Source organism: Tachyglossus aculeatus, chromosome 6 (genome assembly GCF_015852505.1).
Source record: "Tachyglossus aculeatus isolate mTacAcu1 chromosome 6, mTacAcu1.pri, whole genome shotgun sequence".
NCBI classification, from domain to species: Eukaryota; Metazoa; Chordata; class Mammalia; order Monotremata; family Tachyglossidae; genus Tachyglossus; species Tachyglossus aculeatus.
This window is the reverse complement of record NC_052071.1, coordinates 11,557,645-11,578,939: the sequence shown is the minus strand read 5'-3', so window position 1 is coordinate 11,578,939 and position 21,295 is coordinate 11,557,645. Positions and strand designations below refer to the sequence as shown.

At 55.8% G+C, this 21,295-nt stretch overlaps 1 protein-coding gene across 1 annotated transcript in view; it reads right to left on the bottom strand.

The window, feature by feature from the left end:
• The window catches only part of MSN (moesin), a 41,498-nt gene extending 23,003 nt beyond the window's left edge, over positions 1-18,495 (bottom strand). Inside the window, exon 1 of the mRNA XM_038748345.1 lies at positions 18,367-18,495. Coding sequence (XP_038604273.1) covers positions 18,367-18,378 — 12 coding nt within the window. The 5' untranslated portion in view covers positions 18,379-18,495. The remainder of the gene's footprint in view (positions 1-18,366) is intronic.
• Positions 18,496-21,295: the final 2,800 nt, after the last annotated feature.

The following is a 21,295-nucleotide window of genomic DNA, read 5'->3' as shown; positions in this document are numbered from 1 at the left end:
TCATTAGAACCATATTCTCAAACAAGGCCCGCGCTGTGTCCATGAGGCCAAACTGCCCACCTCTAGGGAAGGAAAGACTATCCCACTATAGCCCAGCCCACACACATCACTCCTCTAACGCCAACCTACTCACTCTTCCTCCATTTCATCTGTTTTAATAATAATAATAATAATAATAATGCATTTATTAAGCACTTTACTGACAACTCTTGGCCCACACCCTCCCTCTCCCTTCAAATCCAACAGCCACCACTCTCCCCACCTCCATCACAACTCCAAGAGGCTTTCCCCTCACTAAGCCCTCATTTTTTAACCAATCAACGGTATTTATTGGATTACCGAGCCATATTCTATTGAGCACTGGGGAAAAATACAATACAATGGAGTTGACAGACATAATCCCTGCGTCCCTGGAGCTTTCCGTCTACAGCGCAAGAAAGACGTCACAACAAAGGGGAAACAGCAGAGTACAAAAATAGGTTCCTAAGTACCGTGGTATCAAAATACTTACGGGCTGACCAGCCAAGTACATAAGTGTCACAAAGGGGAGGGAGGAGAGAGGAAATGAGGGCTTAGTCTGGGAAGGCTTCCTGGAGGAGATGGGATTTTCTTTTTAAGAGGGTTTTGAAGATGAGGAGAGGCGGTGGACTGTCGGATACGAAGAGGTCTGAGGGAAGATGGTGGGGTAGCGCCAAGTACGTAAGTGTCACAGAGGGGAGGGAGGAGAGAGGAAATGAGTGCTTAGACTGGGAAGACTTCCTGGAGGAGATGGGATATTTTTAAGAGGGTTTTGAAGATGAGGAGAGCGGTGGACTGTTGGATACGAAGAGGTCTGAGGGAAGATGGCGGGGTAGCGCCAAGTACATAAGTGTCACAGAGGGGAGGGAGGGGAGAGGAAATGAGGGCTTAGTCTGGGAAGACTTCCTGGAGGAGATGGGATTTTTTAAGAGGGTTTTGAAGATGAGGAGAGTGGTGGACTGTCGGATACGAAGAGGTCTGAGGGAAGGTAGCAGGGTAGGTGATGTTGAGGTACGGAGAGTAGATTGGCATTAGAGGAGTGAAGCCACTGGTAAGGAGTTTCTGTTTGATGTGGAGATGTATATGCAGCCACTGGAGATTTGTGGGGAGTGGGGAGCTACGCACTCCATCTCCAGAGCACTCTATTGCATTGTACTCAAGTGCTTAGTACAGTGCTCTACACACGGTAGGCACTCAATAAATACCACTGATTGATCAGGGCAGAAGGAGAGGCAATCTACACAGAAGCAGCGTGGCTCAGTGGAAAGAGCCCGGGCTCTGGAGTCAGAGGTCATGGGTTCAAATCCCAGCTCCACCAACTGTCAGCTGTGTGACTTTGGGCAAGTCACTTCACTTCTCTATGCCTCATCTGTAAAATGGGGACTCAAACTGTGAGCCCCCCGTGGGACAACCTGATCACCTTGTAACCTCCCCAGTGCTTTAGAGCAGCACTTTGCACATAGTAAGCGCTTAAATACCAAAATTATTATTATTATTTGAAGAAAATAGCCAGCTTCCGCTGGCCAGCCTGGGCCCAGGGGAAACAGCTGACCCCTTGTCTCTCCCCACCACCTAAACCCCCTGGAGCAGAGCTGCCTGAGTGGTGGGTGGTGGGGCGAGGGGACTGGAAATCCCGGGTTGCAGGAGGGGAGAGCCCCCACTCTGTTCCTGGTTCCCCTCCACCCGCAGCCCCTGGCCCCCAGCCCGGGCTCTGACTCTAGGCCGGAAGCCGTTGCAGTGACTGCCCGGTGAAGTCAGCGGCTCCGTGGATTTTGTGACTCAGCGAGCAGGACGGGTCCGCCCCAGGGTAACTCACGGCCCATCGCCCTCTCTCCCCCGGTCCCCCCACCCGGTACATGCCCAGACAGTGAGCTCGCAGGCTAAAGATAACTTCTTACTGCATGGCCTGCCCACTGGAGGCTGCCAGGCCTCACTTCCCTCTGGCAGGGAAGGGATTCTTCTGGCACCCGCTACGCCCCAGGTCCCCACCCCTCGGGGAGCCCAAACCCCAGGCCCCTCCCCCAGGAAACCCCAATTTAGAAGCCAGGCCCTGCCCATCTCTCCCCGGCCCCTACATGGAGACCGATTTCAGGCGGCAGCTGCAGATTGGCCAGGAGCGAGAGGCGGTAGCAAGACAGCACTCAATTAGACCAGATGAGGAACTTTCTAACCGCCAAAAGTACGAAACGGTGGAGCCGGCCCCTGGACGAGAGCACAGGGCCTTCATTCCGGGAGGACTCGAGCAGACGACGGACCCCGTTGGCTTGGCGTCGTGGGGACGGGAGGCGGAAACAGATGATCAAGGCAGACAGATGGACGGAAGCCAGGGCCGGACCCTTGTGGTTCTTTCAACGGCCCCCAACTACCAGCCCTGCGGCTTCCAGGCCCCACCCAGCTCCTCTCACAGGACTGGGGAAGGAGGGAGAGGGCGTTTCTGGAATCGGGGTGCCCTCTCCCTCCCCCACAACCATCTCATTTGTTCAAGACTCATGGCACAGGCCCCCGCCTGGCTCAAAGGCAGCCCTGGAAAGCTGGAGGCCCAACTCCCTCCCTATCCCTGCCCCTGGTCAAACTTCTACCCCCAAGGAAGCCGCTCCCTGAGGGCCGTGACTGGGACCACCCCCCGGGCATGCTGGGACTGCCACCCAGGAGCAGGCCCAAGACCCACCGTTGCGGTGCCAGCCCAGAGTGGGCATCTGAGGGTGCAGCCGATAACTCACCCACCCCTGTTGCCCCTCCGTAGGGCTTTGGACAAACACGTCATCCTCCGAAGGGCCGGGCACCTCCTCTCCCCCGTAAAACCAACCTGGATGAACCCATACGTGCAAGACCCTAGCTGAAGAGGGCACCCCACCCCAGCCCACCACAACCAAGGCCTCCTCCAATCCTCCAGCTGGGGATGCAGAGCAGCAGTAGCCGAGGAGGGAGAACACGTTAGATCCGGAAGGGAGGCCAGTCTACCCCCTTCCTGTACAGGGCTCTAAGTTGGGGAGGGAGAGAGAGACAGACGGGCAGGGGCGTAGGCGTGTGCACACATACACGTGAAAGCCCACGGTCTCCTGTTCCCTCCACTCTGTGCAGGAAGGAAGCGGGCCACTGCTCTGAGCGCCCTGGGGTCCGGGCTGGCTCTTCCCCCTCCTACACAAAATCCATCCCATTTCCTGGGCCTTGAATGGATACGCCCCAGTCCACCGATAGTCCATCCATCCACTCACCAAAGTGTTAAGATCGGGCAGGGGGTTGTGGTGACTTTGGGAAGAGGCAGGATATGTGTCTCCACCCCGACACCCTCTGTCCATCACCCCTCATCCATAGGCGTAGCCGGGGTGGCTGGAAGGAGAGGAAACCCAGGCACCCGCCGCCGTGCCCCGACCCCCCAAAATAGCCCAGCATTTCCTCAACACCCCCACCTGGTCCCCCCAAATCCAGAACCAGAGGGCCAGCCCGCTTTCTGGGCCTGGAAGGGTGGTTCGGGAGGGGCGGTGGTGGCAGGCCAGCAGCCGTTAGTCTGCGGGCGGCTTCCTGTTTGTCTGAAAGGGCAGGAGGAGCGGAGAGGGAACCGCCCACACCCTGCCAGGGCCCGGGCCCGGGCCTGCCGACGAGGCAAAAACCGCCGGGGCGGAGGGAGAGGCGGGCCAACACGACTGGCCCGTTCGGCTCTGCTAGGAAACGGCTGAGATCGGGGAGGAATAACGGCTCTCCCTCGGCCCGCCACAGCCGGCCAAGGGAAAGCTGGCTTCGAGTCAAACCTGAGCTTGAGGGGTTTGGCGGGCAGAGACAAGAGCCGGGGCCCTCCTCCCACCGCCCCGACCCAGCTGCGCTGGCCCCCCATGGGAGCGAGCATGAGGGGAAATTCCTCTCTGGCCTTGAGTTCCCTCCCTCCCTCTACCCACCCCCGGGCATGTCTGTGGGGTGGGATCTGGACCCTTTGGGCAGTTGGTATTCATCCCACCCTCAGCCTTACTCCACTTACGTCTCTATTCGTAATTTATTTCATCTCTGTGAGCTGCTGGAGGGCAGGGAATGAGACTAACAAGTCTGATATATTGTACTCTTCCAAGCATATAGTACAGTGCTCTGCGTACAGCGCGTGCTCAAATACTACTAAACTGATTTCCCAGCCTCCCTTGTCCTCAAGCCAAACAGCCCATGGGGGCTTGAAGGCTGCCCACAGGACCACCTTGCCTGGGGGCCCCTTTCCTCAAGGCCACCCCAGCTAGAGATGGGCCCGTCCAGGGAGCCCCTCGGCTCTGAACCCAACGGCAAGCTGGCAAGAGCCTTCCGCAGGGCGGAGACGCCTTGCTACCCCAAGCCTGGGCCTGCACAAAGCCCTGAGCACAGGCGACTGGCAGCGAGTGGGCGGGGGGTCCGCCCCTGCCCCGAGCTGGGCCGCCCCTGGGCGCAGCAAGCGCAACTGAACGGAGAAGTTGTACTGACAGACAGCGGCCGAAGTGAGAGGAACCAAGACCCTTGGCTGCAGCCAGCTGCTCACGGGCACCTGAACTCAGGTGGGCGCTCCCAGCCCTGCCCCACCACCCCGCACTCCGCCTGGCAGCACCTCCCAGCCCGCCTCGCTTGGCGGGGGCTGCTCCTCCGCCAGCACTCTGCCGGAAACCTGCATGAGAACATTTCCACCAGCAAGGCCCCACGTGGGCGAGCAGGGACCCGCGGGTTCATCTTGGGGCCCCAGTGGGACTTGGCTAGTGCGCCTGCATACGAGCAGCGTGGTATATCGGATAGAGCCTGGGCATCAGGTGGTCACTTGTCCGCTGTGTCATCTTGGGCAAGTCACTTCTCTGGGCCTCAGTTACCTCATCTGTAAAATGGGGCTTAAGACTGTGAGCCCCACGTGGGACAGGGAAAGCGCTTAAGAAATACCTCGGCCTGGACCACTGCCACCCTAGAAGGGGCATGGATCATCCAACCCAGGCCTCAGCCCCCATTCCCTGGAGGCGGAGTGGGGAGCCAGTACTGTGGGCAGGGAGGATCCGTGGATACCCCAATCCCGCTGCCCGTGATCTGGCTCCAAAGGGGGCCACATGCTCAGCACCAGCTTGGATAGCGGGCCAGCAGGTAGCAAGTCGCTGCCCTCTGAGTCACGTGGGAACACTCACCCAACGCGGGCATGGAATTTTCCCCAAAAGCAAAGAACGGGCAGGGCACAGGGAGCTCTGGGAGGGAAGGAGGGATGATGTGTGTATGTGTGTGTGTGTGTGGGGGGGGGGTCTTACTCCGTTGGACTTTCCCAGCTACTCAGTATGGTAGCCCACACTCAGTAGGCGCTCCATAAGTATCAGGAACAAGACCCTGCCTGGAGTCTGCCTGTTTAACAACATATCCTCAACATAATAATACTAATAATAAAAATAATAATAATGATGGTATTTAAGCACTTACTATGTGCAAAGCACTGTACTGAGCACTGGGGTTGATGACCCGGTCTCCCCTGCTGCTCTCTCTAGAGGGGGACACATCTGCTCTCGCTCCCCCACACTCACTGGGAAAGGGAGAGGAGTCAACTTCCTTATCGCTCCACAATGCAGCTTTTGCACCATTCCACCTCCTCTATCCCTCTCTTTCCAGCCTGAAAGCCCATATTATCCACCTCTGCCTCCCACTCCAGATTCCAGTAAAAATAACAACAACAATAATAATGATGGCATTTGTTAAGCACTTACTATGTGCAGAGCACTGTTCTAAGCGCTGGGGTTGATACAAGGGAATCAGGTTGTCCCATTTGGGGCTCACAGTCTTCATTCTAGACTGTGAGCCCGCTGTTGGGTAGGCACCATCTCTATATGTTGCCAACTTGGACTTACCAAGCGCTTAGTACAGTGCTCTGCACACAGTAAGCGCTCAATAAATATGATTGAATGAATGAAAAATCCCCCTTTTCCGATGAGGTAACTGAGGCCCAGAGAAGTGAGGTGACTTGCCCAAAATCACATAGCTGGTAAGTGGCGGAGCCGGGATTAGAACCCACAACCTCTGACTCCCAAGCCCGTGCTCTTTCCACTGAGCCACGCTGCTTAGAGGATGCACCAGGTTTCAGTGACATGAGGCAGGCGTCCAAGCAGAGCAGGGACCGTTCTGTCCCAGGGAGCCAGTTTTCCGGCTTCCGGTGCTGACGACACTTTCCCGCCTCAGGTTTCCCGGGGGATCCTGGCCCCTGAGCTGGCTGAGGGAGGTTCACACGCATTTGACTCATTGCCCTGACTTGAGAGGGGGCCAGGTGGCCACACGTCCTCCCTCTGGCGAGGAACTCCCTTCCCTCTCTTACCCACAGACCCCAATCACATCTCCTCCGAGGAGCCTTCTCTGACTAGCCTCTCATCTACCCATCCCGTTCTACCTCCCTTCATCTATGCACTTGGGCCTGTAATAATAACAAGAATAATAATAATGGAATTTATTAAGCGCTTACTATGTGCAGAACACTGTTCTAAGTGCTGGGGAGGTTACAAGGTGATGAGGTTGTCCCATAGGGGGTTCACAGTCTTAATCCCCATTTTACAGATGAGGTAGCTGGGGCACAGAGACGTTAAGTGACTTGCCCAAAGTCACACAGCTGACAATAGGCAGAGTCGGAATTTGAACCCACGACCTCTTTCCACTGAGCCAAACTGTACACCTTAACCACTCTGAAACCCAGCCCCATATCCTTATACTCTGCCGCTTCCCCTATCCGTAGATTCAGTGTCTGTCTCCCTGAGGAAGTGTGGCCTACTGGCTACAGCGCAGGCCTGGCAGCCACCAGGATCTGGGTTCTAATCCCAGCTCTGCCACCCATCTGCTGCGTAACGTTGGGCAAGTCACTTCTCTGTGCCTCAGTTCCCTCATCTGTAAAATGGGGATGAAAACTGAGCTCCATATGGGACAGGGATTGTGTCCAACCTGATCAGCTTCCCCTCTAGACTGTAAGACCGTTACAGTCAGAGGATGTGTCTGTTTTATTGTTGGGTTGTACTTTCACAAGCACTTAGTACAGGGCACTTTACACGGTGAGCGCTCAATAAATACGACTGACTGATTGCCTCCCAACTCTATCAAATTTTCCTCTCCCAAGCGCTTAGTACAGTCCCTGCACACAACAAGTAAATACCCTTGAGGGCCAGCTTCCCTGTGACAGTGGTTCGGTATACATGTCCCCACCAGGCCCAGAGTTGTTTTGTAGCCTCGTGCTCCACTTCACTGCCCACCCGCCCTCCAAATTCAATCCCGGATCTGCCACTTGTCCGCTGTATGACCCGGGGCAAGTCACTTTCCTGTGCCTCATCTGTGAAATGGGGATTAAGACCATGAGAACCATGAGGGACAGGGACAAGCGCTTAGTACAGTGCCTGGTATCTTAAGTATCTTAAAAAAATAAAAAAGAGGAGGAAGCTAACCATAGGCCCTTCCCTCCCCTACCGCCACGGGCCGACCCACCCCTACTCTTTCTGGGTCGACTGAGGTGGGAAGGGACCAGGGGACCCCCGGACCAGTCCCCCTAGAACTGCCCATCAGGGCCCCAGCACCCCGGCTCCAACCGTCCCCCAACTCAGGTGGAAATACGCGGTCACGACGTTGTCGGCGGTGGCCACCAAGGCCAGGAGCCCCCCAAAACGTCCCCACGCAGCGCTGGAGGCCGCGCCCAATGCTCCGACACCCAACCCCGCCCGCACTGAGGGAAACCGAAATTGAGCGGAGAGGCAACTTTGGGACATCAGGGCAGTGGGCAAGACGGAGCCAGTGGCCCGTGGCCAATGCCAACCTCGCCACCGAAGAGGGAGGGGAGGAGAGGGGAGCGCGAAGATTCATTCGCCGGAAAGCCCGGGTTGCGGCCCAAGATGGAGCCACAGGCTGGCTGCTGCAGGCGGCGGGGAGGAGGAGGAGGAGGAGGAGGAGGAGGAGGAGGAGGCGAGGAGAGGGGAAGCGGACTGAAGATTCATTCACGGGAAAAGCCTGGGTGGAAGGGGGAGGCAGAAGGCCAGCAGCCAGCTCAGCGGGAAGTGGGGGTTGGTTACTCACGGAGGGATTATGACAGATCAAGGAAGTCCAGCCCCTCGGCTGAGCGAGAGCCGAACTACTGGGTGGAAACCTCAGTGGCAGGGACCCTGGCAATCCTACAAGTCCTCACCCAGAATGGCGGGTCGCCCCGGGCGCCGAGGATGGAGGGGCAACAGACTCGGGGAGACCCGCAGAAGGCCCTGGGAGAGGTCGCAGGGCGGGAAGAGTGGGGCACCCCCGAGGAAGTTGGGTCACGAGTTGACTGTGACCCTGTGGCCCCTCAGGAGGCAGACGGCCTGGGGCGGTTGGGGGAGAGGGGTGTGGGGGAGAAGAGGGGGTGCCCCAAGCTGCCCCTTCCCCTGCGCATCAGGGCAGGCTGGGAACCAGAGCGGGCACAGGGAAACCAAGCTCTGGCGGCTGCGGTGGGGTGGGACGGCCACCCACAGAGGAAATCAGTCAGTCCGTCAGTCAATCGTATTTATTGAGCGTTCACTGTGCAGAGCACTGTACTAAGCGCTTGGGAGAGTACAAGGAGATGTAATGGAACAAGAGGCCTGAGGACAGGCGTCTATACCTGTTCCCCACCGCTCGGTTCACAAAGCCCCCTGGGAACACCTAGGGAAGGCTCCATGGCCGTGGGCCCCTGGGCAGCCAGGCTGGCTGGAGGAGAAGAAATAATAATAATTACGGTATTTGCTAGACGCTTACTATGTGCCAGGTGCCGGAGCGGATACAAGTAGATTGGGTTGGACAGTCCCTGTCCTGCGTCGAGCTCACAGTCTCATTCCCCATTTTACAAATGAAGTAACCGAGGCACAGAAAAGTGAAGCGACTTGCCTAAGTGGCAGAGCCGGGATTAGAACCCAGGACCCTCCAACTCCCAGGCCCGTGCTCTATCCACTACGCCAGGCTGCTTCGGGGAAGGGGAGGGGAGAGGAAGGTGAGGCTCAGACTCCGCCCGGGCTAGCAGCCACTGGACAAAGGCCTACTCGGCTCGGAGCTTGCTGGGACACGGCAGGAGGGGGTGGCAAGTTTGCGGCAGAAATAAGGATGACCCAGCTACACCCCCTCCACCCCAACCAAGGGGACGGGGTTCAGTCCGGGGAACACCCGAACCCCAAACAGCATAGCCTACCAGATAGGGCGTGGGCTTGAGAGTCAGGAGGACCTGGGTTCTAATCCCAGCTCTGCCTCTTGTCTGCCGTGTGACCTTGGACAAGTCACGTTACTTCTCTATGCCTCATCTGAAAAACGGGGATTAGGAATGTGAGCCCCATGTGGGGCAGGAATAATAATTATAGTAATCAAGGCATTCATTAAGCGCTTACCATGTGCCAGGCACTGTTCCAAGTGCCGGGGTACATACAAGGTAATCCAGTGGTCCCACGTGGGGCTCGCAGTCCCCATTTTAGAGATGAGGTAACAGACGCAGAGAAATGAAGTGACTCGCCCAAGGTCACACAGAAGTCACGAGGCAGAGCAGGGATTAGAACCCACATCCTCTGACTCCCAAGCCCGTGAGCTTGCCACTCACGGCCACATGTCCAACCGGATAAGTTTGTAGCCACCCCAGCGCGCAGTACAGTGCCTGGCACATAAGTGTTCAACAAATACCATTTTAAAAAACCCAAAAAACTCAGGGGTCGCAGTGCTCAAGGAAGAGGTTGGGAGGGGTCCCTGCGGCCTCGCCCTTTCCCGCCCACGGCCTAGCTCAGACCCTGGGGCAGCTGCTCCCGCTTTGGTGAGCACCCCCAGCCCCAGAAGCCACCAGCAAGAGCTCGACTTGGGGTTGGGGCTGGCACCGAGCCAGCGATGGGTGTTTCCTGGCCCTGCTAGCGTGAGTGAAGTGATCCCACCAGCCACCCCCCAGGAAGGGACCCCGCTTCCTCTGCGGCCCCCTCTTCCCCGAGCCCGACTCGACCCGCCCAGCTGCTGGCTGGCAGCCAATCGGCCCCAGGTCAGGGTGGCCGAGGAGATGATCAGAGGGTCAGCGAGGCATCAAGGGACGGTGCCAGACGGAGGCTGCCACTGCACAACTGGGGGACTCTGATTCGGGGCTGGGGGGAGTGGCAGATCCGGTGCAAGGGTGGGGGGATTTCTTTCTAGTCTCCTTTCCCCAACCTCTTACTTCAAAATACTGCTCATCTAGGGGAGCATGGAGGGGACAGAGGGCAGCTGTCTCCGCCTGTTTGTCTCTCTCTCTGTCTGTTTCTCTGCCCCCTCTGTTTCTCTCTATTTCTTCCTCTCTTTCTCTGTCTCTGTTTCTCTGACCCTCTCTGTTTCTCTCTCTATTTCTCTATTTCTTCCTCTCTTTCTCTGTCTCTCTGCCCCCTCTCTGTTTCTCTCTCTCCATTTCTATTTATTTTATTTTGTTAAGATGTTTGGTTTTGTTCTCTGTCTCCCCCTTCTAGACTGTGAGCCCACTGTTGGGTAGGGACCGTCTCTATATGTTGCCAACTTGTACTTCCCAAGTGCTTAGTACAGTGCTCTGCACACAGTAAGCGCTCAATACGATTGATTGATTGACAGTAGGGGCTACCGGTGGAGGGACCGGGGTCAGTGAGGGGGAGGAAGTGGGGGCATGGAGGTGAAGGAGGGTGGTGAGGAGAGGCGGTCCCAAGGCCGACTGTAGGAGGGCAGGACCAGGAAAGACATCCAGGAGCTGACGTCGCCGGGAGGAAGCCTTTTGTCATCAGTTTCCTCTGGCAGCTGGCAGGGAGCCATGAGGCAGACACCCGGCCCGCCCGCCCGTCCTCCTGGCCACTCTCTCGGACGCCAGTCCCCCCGGCCGCAGAAGCGGAGCCAGGGCATGAAGACGCAGCGGGGCTGGGGCCAGTTCTGCTCCACTCAAGCGGCCTAGAATTCGCTCAACGCTGCCCAACCACAAAAGTCTTCCAGTGGGGGGGGTGTCGGAAGGAGCCCACAGATATTGGGGGGCGAGAGGGGGAAGAGGGAGGGGTGTCACCCTCTACGGGGCACCAAACACATCAAACGGGGTCTCTCTCAGCTCTCCCAACTGGGCGGGCGTGGCCCAACACAGAGGGGTGTCCGGGCTGCTTACTGGGGAGATGTAGACCTCCACAGGCCCTCCAGGACCAGGGTGGCCAGTGACACACACACACACACACACACACACACACACACACACACACACACACACACACACAATGGGGCTTTGTACTGAAGCAGGACCTCTCACACACCACAGCCCGCCCATAGAGTGGGAAGGGATTTCAAAGAAACAGCAACTCTGGTGCCTGTCACTCAACACGGCATTTTGGGAAATTGCCCAATGTCGCGCTTGGGCAACCCGGAGTCCCTTGCCCCAAGGCTCTTGTTTTTCCCCAACCCCCCAAGAGGAGGGGACAAGAGCTGGGGTGGGGGGAGGAGCAGGAAGGCCCCCTTGCCCCCAACAGCCCAACCCTGCCATGTGAATGCAGCGTGGCTTGATGGAAAGAGCCCGGGCTTGGGAGTCAGAGGTCACGGGTTCTACTCCCGACTCCGCCACTTGTCAGCTGTGTGACTCTGGGCAAGTCACTTCACTTCTCTGAGCCTCAGTTACCTCATCTGGAAAATGGGGATTAAGACTGTGAGCCCCACATGGGACAACCTGATCACCTTGTATCCCCCTCAGTGCTTAGAACAGTGCTTCGCACAGAGTAAGCACTTAACAAATGTCTTTCTTCTTCCTTCAATTGTATTTGAGTGCTTACTGTGTGCAGAGCACTGTACTAGGCCCTTGGGAAGTACAAGTTGGCAACATATAGAGACGGTCCCTACCCAACAGTGGGCTAAATGCCATCATCATCATTATTATTATCATTATTATTATTATTCTTCAGACCCAGCCACCATCTGCTCTCTCCCACCAAGTTCTCTGAGGACGCACAGAATGTCTACCACATGGAATGCTCAGTAGCGTGCTTACCCCTAAACAGGGTTACCTCGTGTCCACCCTCGAGTCTTGCTGGGGTGTCCTCGTCTATGTATGTCGGCCTGTGACCTCTGGACACTTGATCTCTATATGTTGCCAACTTGTACTTCCCAAGCGCTCAGTACAGTGCTCTGCACACAGTAAGGGCTCAATAAATACGATTGAATAAATGAATGAATGAATATTCACCCCACCTCCAGCCCAACAGCACTTACGTACATATCCTTAAATTCTATATTATAAATTATTTATTCATATTAATGTCTGCCTCCCCCGCTAGACTGTAAGCTCATCATGGGCAGGGAACATAATATCTGCTAATTCTGTTGTATTGTCCTCTCCCAAGAGCTTAGTACAGAACTCTGAAGAGAGTAAGCGCTCAATAAATACGATCGATTGTGATCTCGTCTGACGGAACAAGTGCGCTCTGTGACCAGAGAAGACCAGTGGGCTCCCAACAGAGAGCCAACCAGAAGCAGTATGGCCAACAAGACGGCGCACAGGCCTGGAAGTCTGAAGGATCTGGGTTCCAATCCTGACTCCGCCCCTTATCTGCTGGGTGACCTTGGGTGAGTCGCTTTACAGCTCTGGACCTCAGTTCCCTCATCTGTAAAATGGGGATAAAGACTGTGAGCCCCTCTGGGGACATGAATCGTGTCCAATCTGATTACCCAACGCTTAGAACAGTGCCTGGCACACAGTAAGTGCGTAACTAATACTATTTAAAAAAAAAACCCAGCTCCATCTCCTTCAAGCCGTCAGCTGTCCGTACCCTCTCCCCACTCTCCACATCATTTTCTTGGCAAGCTGGGCCAAGTGGCACAGAGCAGAAGGGTACCGGCCGGCCTCTCGCTACATCCCAGTACCCTGTTCCATGGTTCTGCCGGGCTGCCCCTCCCAACGCTAGTGGTCACCTAAGACCTCCGGGTCTTTCTCTGCTATACTGGACCTTGGGCAGCTTCGGTCAAGTTAATGAGGCTGCGATCTTCCTCCTCTCTTGTCCTCCCTCCGCACAGGAGCTGATCCATACTGATGGATCTTTATCAGCAAGTGTTCTGCTGCCGCTCCATTCCAGAGTTAATGCCCTTCGGGGTGTTCCCCAGTCTCCCCCCATACCAGGGACATCAGGGACATCCTCCCTCCAGCTGGGGATGCAGAACCCACAGGGGACCAGTCGGTTTCAGCCGGGGGGGGAGCGGGAGGGGCTGGCTTCCTCCCCCACCACCCTGAGAGTCAGAGCTGAACCCAGGGCTGGCTCCCGCTCAGCACTCAAAACTAGAAATGGGGAGGGCGGGGCAGGCCAGGGAAGGACTGAGTCAGCCTCCCCGAAGCCTCCCGAAGGCGAGGGTGCTTTCTAGGGGAACTCCGGCAGGCGGCCATCTTATGAGACAAACGCCCCGAGAAAGAAGAATCCACCCCGGCGGATACCAGGCGGCTGGGGTAGCGAGTGCCGCCCTGCAGTCGGGCGGCTGGCAGGCAGAAGTAAACCCAGCATGGTGGCTGAGGGCGGCCAGCCATTTTGGGCCGGTGGGGCCCCAGAGGGGACGGGCCAGGAAACTGTGGGTCTTTTCAGCTCCGACAGGAAACGCTCAGACCTCCTCGGGTATCTGGGATGGGAGAGGCTGGGCTGGCAGTCCAGGTCAAAAAGGCCCCAGGGATGATGGACCCCCACGGTTCCTGCGGGGTGGGTGGCTCCGACTGCCGAGGCAAACCACCCACAGGGCCAGGCCAAGCTAGCCACAGGTGTCTTGACTTGGCGAAGGTGGCACTCTGGTGCCAGCCCGGCAGCTTCTTCCCTGGGCCCGAATGGGCAGAGGAAGCCAAGTGGCTCTGACTGCGGGCTGGGCCAGAAGTCCCCGGGGACAGAGAGCGGAATCTGAACCCAGGGCCTGGGGGAGGACAGTTCTCATTCCAAGTCTGCAGGGCCTTGGGGGACGAGCAGGGAGAGAAGTTGGGCTCAGTGAAACCTGCACTTTTCTCCTGGCTCCGTCTCATAACCCACAAAAGAGCCCAAGTATCGCCAGGGTCTGCGACTGGAAGCCTCGATCGGTTGACTTCCTGCTCTGGGGAAGAGGGAGGAAGGGAGGGAGAGATGGATGCAGAGAGGATTGGGAGGAGACCCGGAGCAAAGGAGGGGAGAGGGAGAGAGAACCTGCTGAAGGGGCAGGGGAGGCCCAGACCAGACAGATGAGGCCAAAGCTGGGGGCGGGCGGGCGGTCAGAGCAGCTGGGGGGGACTGATCCCCTACATTTTTGTCTGAGGACCCCCCGATCCTTAAGGGCACTGCTGGGGGAGGAATTGGAGGCCTGCTTTGGGCAAACAGAGGCAAAGACTGGGCTAAGGCACAACGAGGCCCCAGCTGGAAAAGGGAAGTACCCACGAGGAGTCCAGCAAGTCAGGTTCCCCTCCCCTGCCCTGCCTCCCGCCCAAACTTCTCCCAGGACTCAAGCTACTACAGACAAGCAGGAGCAGATCCCGAAAAACCCTCCAGCAGGGAACCTCCCCTGGAGATTGCTTCAAATCAGTCAACGGTATTTTGAGTGCTCACTGTGTGCAGTCTTAATGCTAAGCACTTCACAGAGGACACGTGGTACACACGATCCCTACTTTCAAGACATCTACGGTCTACGGTCTAACAAAAAGCAGCAAAGCCTGGGGGAAAAGCCCTAGACTGGAGGGAAAAATGCTTGCTCCTATCTCACCTAGGCATTGTGCAGAGGAGCTAAGGGAGGTGAAAATGCCTTGGCTTGCCAGAGAGTTACGGGAACTCGCACCAAAAGCATTTAACTCTATCAGGGCGCTCTTCACTTGGTCGGCCCTAAATCCCTCTAGCCCTGTTCTTAAGGCATCCTGCCCTTGACCAGCTGCTCTCCATAAGCTATCACCTCCTCACAGACCTGGGAAGTTGAACTAAGATGCATGCTAACGCATCCCGATGGGAGAAGGATTCCGATTCCACACCCCCATTCTGAACCCCCAATTTTCAGCTCTCAAGAGCCCCTGCTGGAAGCAGAACTGGGAGAAGGGGGTGTTGGGTCTTAATTTGCGTGGCCAGGGTCAGCGAAGAGCAGGTCTCGGCAAGGGGCAGAGGAGATTTTTGTCACCTACTTGTTTTGTTGTCTGTCTCCCCCTTCTAGACTGGAAGCCCGTCAGACGGTCGTCTCTATATGTTGCCGATTTGTACTTCCCAAGCGCATAGTACAGTGCTCTGCACACAGTAAGCGCTCAATAAGTACGACTGAATGAATACTATTACCAAAAATAATAGCATGTAAATCACTTTGTATCAAGAATTGTACTAAGTGCTGAGGTAGCTACACTGTCCAAGTGGGAGAGAGAACAGGTACTAAATTGCCATTTTAATGATGAAGAAGCTGAGGTTTGCCCAAGATCACACGGGCAGCCAACTGGAGAGCTGGGATCAGAGGCCAGGTCCTTTGGTTCCATGCTCTTTCCTTTAGGCCTTGCTTTTTTATTTAAATGGTACTTATTAAGCACTTACTATGTGCCAGGCACTGTACTAAGCACAGTGATAATGACAATAGGGTTGGACTCAATCTATGTCCCACCTGGGGCTCAGAGACTTAATCACCATTTTACAGATGAGGTAACGGAGGCCCAGAAGTAAATGACTTTCCCAAGCACACTAAAACCAAGTGGTGGAGCCGGGATTCAAATCCAGGCCCTTCTAACCCCGGGCCTTTACTCTAACCATTACACCATACTGCTGCTCTTTGGATGTACTTTCTAAAATGGGGGTTAGCTGCGAAGGTAGGGGACAGGGGGCGGGGAAGTAACGGAGGAGTGGGTAGTTGAACCCACTAAGTTGAGGGCTAATGGAAGCGGTTTTTGCTTTAGTTTTCAAGACTAATAAAGCCCAGGGCCTGGGTTTTCAGCTCTACCAAGCGTGAAATGAGTCGGGAGAGCCGGGCAGGGGGACAGACAGGGCAACCAGCCACTCACAATCAGACCAGTCCTCTCCCCTGGCCAATTGGCAGCTTGGGAAGTGACCCACCCGGCCAGCATTTTTCCAGGGCTTGAGGACTCCCTGGGAGAGCGGGAGACAGGAAGGGAATTTTCAAACTCCCTCCCTCCCTCCCACCCAGTCCCCGGCCAAGAGACTCAGGAAGCAGGCCTCCTGCCTGCTGGCACTGTCCATCTGGGGCATCGGGACCCCTTCGGAGTTGACCCCTCAACTCCTCCTCCGCCCAGCAGGTAGTCAAAGAAGAGTTCACCCACAGGACGAATATAGGGTGATGGGGACACTCAAATCTGGGATCTTCTGCTGCCCCTAATCTCCCCCAACAACTCTTTTTCTACCCCTTGAAGGTATTCATTCATTCAATCGTATTTATTGAGCACTTACTGTGTGCAGAACACTGTACTAAGTGCTTGGGAAGTACAAGATGGCAACAGAAGGTACTTCCATAACTCTCTTCACACACAAACACTCACATATCTCCATTTCTCCTTCCCCTTCACAGTTAGCATCACACCAGGGCAGGACTGACTCAAGGGTCACAGAGCTGAAACTGCCTCTTATTAACCGAGGGCCACTTAAGGGCCTCTTCAGGGCCAGAGTCATGCTAGGAATGGTTTGAGGGAGGGTGCTCTCGATGCCACTGTTAAAGTTTAGCCTGACACACAGAGCCAGGCAGCTTTCTGCCTCTCCTCCTCCCACTTCTTGAGGCCCACCACCCCAAACCCTGCGATTTAACTCAGAACAGAGATTTTAACTCATCCAAAGTGCCTTTCCCAGCAACTCTCGCTTTTCCAAAGACGCTGGAAAAAGGGAGATTTCCTTTCAGCTGCATCATCACCGTGGGGCCCTAGCGTGGACGGTGGCCCTTGAATTCTGGCCTGCCATCCCACTGGCCTAATCGGGAAGCCGGGGACTGTGGCGGGTGGCAAGGCGGGCCCGGAGTTCTGTGGGCAGAGCCCGGGATCGTGGACTGGGGGGGGGCCCAAGCTGGCACTGGCTCTCAACTGGGCGACAGGGCTTGGCACGTGCCTCTCCTCCTCCCACTTCTTGAGGCCCACCACCCCAACCCGAGATTTCACTCAGAACATAGAGATTTCAACTCATCCAAAGTGCCTTTCCCAGCAACTCTCGCTTTTCCAAAGACTGTGGAAAAAGGGAGATTTCCTTCCAGCTGCGTCGTCACCGCGGGGCCCCGGCGTGGACGGTTGCCCTTGAATTCTGGCCTGCCATCCCACGGGCCTAATCGGGAAGCCGGGGACCGCGGCGGGTGGCAAGACGGGCCCGGAGTTCCATGGGCAGAGCCCAGGATCTTGGATTTGGGGGGTGCCCAACCTGGCACCGGCTCTCAACCGGACGACAGGGCTTGGTACGTGCCTCTCCTCCTCCCACTTCTTGAGGCCCACCACCCCAACCCTTGCGATTTCCACTCAGAACACAGAGATTTTAACTCATCCAAAGTGCCTTTCCCAGCAACTCTCACTTTTCCAAGGACCCTGGAAAAAGGGCGATTTCCTTCCAGCTGCATCGTTACCGTGGGGCCCTAGCGTGGACGGTGGCCCTTGAATTCCGGCCTGCCATCCCACGGGTTTAATCGGGAAGCTGGGGACCGTGGCGGGTGGCAAGACGGGCCCGGAGTTCCAGCATCTTGGATTACGGGGGGGCCCATCCTGGCACCGGCTCTCACCCGGGCGACAGGGATTGGCGTGTGTGTGTGTGTGTGTGTGTGTGTGTGTGTTTGGGAGGGGGTCCGTTTTCCAGAAATAGCCCAGGGCTCTCCAGTGGAGAGTGGGTGGAGGAGAGAATTCCTGGGGATTTTCCGCCGTGAGTTGGAGGCAGGCGATGGAGCGGGCTGTACCCTGGATTCGCAGGGGACAATGAATGAGAGGAGTAACAGGAGGCCCCTTGTCCAAGTGGGAAGCCACCCTCCCCGGGTGCCACACCCAAACCAGCCTCGGGCCCGCTGCTCCAGCCGACATGGGGCTGCGGCCCATAGGGTGGGGGTGGGCAGGGGACAAGCGAGCGCTTAGCACAGTGCTCCGCACACAGTAAGCGCTCAATAAATACGATGGAATGAAAAGGCCGCGGTGGGAGGCAATCGTGGCCTTGCCCAACCCTGCCCCCCCCGATTCATCCGAGCCAACTTCTCTTCCCCAAAAGCCCCCTCCCCGGGCCTTTTCCCGGGTGGGGGGCGAGGCCCCTCCCCGGAAGGTGGAGAGGATTTTTTTTGGGGGGGTGGGGGGTCCGGTGTCCGCGGGCCTGGGCGGGAACGGGGAGACCCTCGAAGGAAAGCGGGGTTGGCGGGGAGAGCCACGCGGAGGGAGACCCCGAGGAGGGGGGACCCCGGCCCAAAGGGTGGAGGGGGGAAGACCCCGGTCCAGGGGAGCCCCTGTCCCAGGAATGGGAGAGGGACCAGGGGAGCAGGGGAGGGGCTGGGCGGACTCACTGTTTTGGGCATGGCGGCGGTGGCGACGAGGTCGGGCAACTTAGTGGGCGAGCAGGGAGGCGGACTAGGCGGCACGACCGAACCCGGCTCCCTGGCTGGAGGTGGCGGCGGACCGTCTGCTCGGCTTCCTCCTAACGGGCCCCACGCCCCAGACCCCACCCAGGAAGAGGCGCCCCCTCCTCCGGGCGGCCGGGCCCGCCCCCGGCAGGACACGGCCTGCACACCGGGCCCGCCCACCCCACTCCCTCCCGCCCTCAGCAGCAGCAGCCGGGCGGCGTTTGTTAAGCGCCTACCAAGTGCCAAGCACTGTTCCAAGCACTGGGGTAGATACAAAGTCATCAGGGGGTCCCACGTGGGGCTCACAGTCTTCCTCCCCATTTTAATTATAATCATAGCAGCATTTGTTAAGCGCTTACTAAGTGCCAGGCACTGTTCTAAGCACTGGGGTAGATACAAAGTCATCAGGGGGTCCCACGTGGGGCTCACAGTCTTCCTCCCCATGTTAATTATAATCATAGCAGCATTTGTTAAGCGCTTACTAAGTGCCAGGCACTGTTCCAAGCACTGGGGTGGATACAAAGTCATCAGGGGGTCCCACGTGGGGCTCACAGCCTTCCTCCCCATGTTAATTATAATTATAGCAGCATTTGTTAAGCGCTTACTAAGTGCCAAGCACTGTTCTAAGCACTGGGGTAGATACAAAGTCATCAGGGGGTCCCACGTGGGGCTCACAGTCTTCCTCCCCATTTTAATTATAATAATAGTAACATTTGTTAAGCGCTTACTAGGAGCCAAGCACTGTCCTAAGCACTGGGGTAGATACAAGGTAATCAGGGTGTCCCACGTGGGGCTCACAGTCTTCCTCCCCATCTTAATTACAATAACAATAACATTTGTTAAGCGCTTACTAGGTGTCAAGCACTGTTCTAAGCACTGGGGTGGATACAAGGTCATCGGGGTGTCCCACGTGGAGCTCACAGTCTTCCTCCCCATTTTAATTATTATAATAATAGTATTTGTTAAGCGCTTACTAGGTGCCAAGCATTGTTCTAAGCGCTGGGGGGATACAAGGACATCAGAGTGTCCCACGTGGGGCTCCCAGTCTTCATCCCCATTTTCCAGATGAGGTCACTGAGGCACAGAGAATAATAATAATAATAATGATAGCATTTATTAAGCACTATGTGCAAAGCACTGTTCTAAGTGCTGGGGAGGTTACAAGGTGATCAGGTTGTCCCATGGAGGGCTCACAGTCTTAATCCCCATTTTCCAGATGAGATAACTGAGGCCCAGAGAAGTGAAGTGACTTGCCCGAAGTCCCACAGCTGACAAGTGACGCAGATGGGGATTAGAACCCACGACCTCTGACTCCCAAGCCCGGGCTCTTTCCACTGAGCCACACTGCTCATTCTTTACAGCTGTGCTAACTGAGGCACAGAGAAGCGAAGCGACTTCATTCAGTCGTATTTATTGAGCGCTTACTGGCTGCAGAGCACTGTACTAAGCGCTTGGAAAGTACAAGTCGGCAACAGATAGAGATAATCCCTACCCAACAATGGGCTCACACTCTTAAGGTCACACAGCAGACAATGATAATAATAATGATGGTATTTGTTAAGCACTTACTAGGTGCCAAGCACCGTTTTAAGCACTGAGGTCGATACAAGGTAAACACATTGTCTCACATGGGGCTCCCGGTCTTCATCCCCATTTTACAGATTCATTCATTCAGTCGTATTTATTGAGCGCTTACTGTGTGCAGGGCACTATACTAAGTGCTTGGGAAGGTAACTGAGGCACAGAGAAGTGAAGTGATTTGCCCAAGGTCCCACAGCAGACAGTAATAAGAATAATTATGGTATTCGTTAAGTTCTTACAATGTGCCAGGCACTGTATTATCAATCAATCAATCAATCGTATTCATTGAGCGCTTACTGTGTGCAGAGCACTGTACTAAGCGCTTGGGAAGTGCAAATTGGCAACATATAGAGACAGTCTCTACCCAACAGTGGGCTCACAGTCTAAAAGCACTGGGGCAGATATGAGGGACCCCCTGATGACCTTGTAGCTACCCCAGCACTTAGAACAGTGCTTGGCACATTGTAAGTGCTTATCAAATACCACCACTATTATTATATGAGGAAATAATAATAATAATAATGGTATTTGTTAAGGTCTTACTATATGCAAAGCACTGTTCTAAGCGCTGGGGGGGGGGATTACATGGTGATCAGCTTGTCCCATGTGGGGCTCACAGTCCTAATCCCCATTTTACAGATGAGGTGATTGAGACCCAGAGAAGTTAAGTGACTTGGCCAAGGTCACACAGCTGACAAGTGGCAGAGTCGGAATTAGAACCCATGACCTCTGGCTCCCAATCCCGTGCTCTCTCCACTGAGCCATGCTGCTTCTCAATCAGGTTGGACACAGTCCCTGTCCACGGTGGGGCTCACCGTCTCAATCCCCATTTTACAGATGAGGTGACTGAGGTGCAGAGAAGTGAATAATAGTAATAATAATGGCATTTGTTAAGCACTTACTATGTGCAAAGCACTGTTCTAAGCGCTGGGGAGGATACAAGGTGATCACGTTGTCTCATGTGGGGCTCACAATCTAAATCCCCATTTTCCAGATGAGGTAACTGAGGCCCAGAGAAGTGAAGTGACTTGCCCAAAGTCACACAGCTGACAAGTGGTGGAGCTGAGATTTGAACCCATGAACTCTGACTCCAAAGGCCGGGCTCTTTCCACTGAGCCACAAGTGAAGTGACTTTAATCAATCAATCAATGAATCATTTTTATTGAGCACTTACTGTGTGCAGAGCACTGTACTAAGCGCTTGGGAAGCACAAATTGGCAACATATAGAGACAGTTCATCATCTCCCCCCGGCCCCTTCTCCTCCCCTCCCCATCTCTTGCAAGTCTGGGC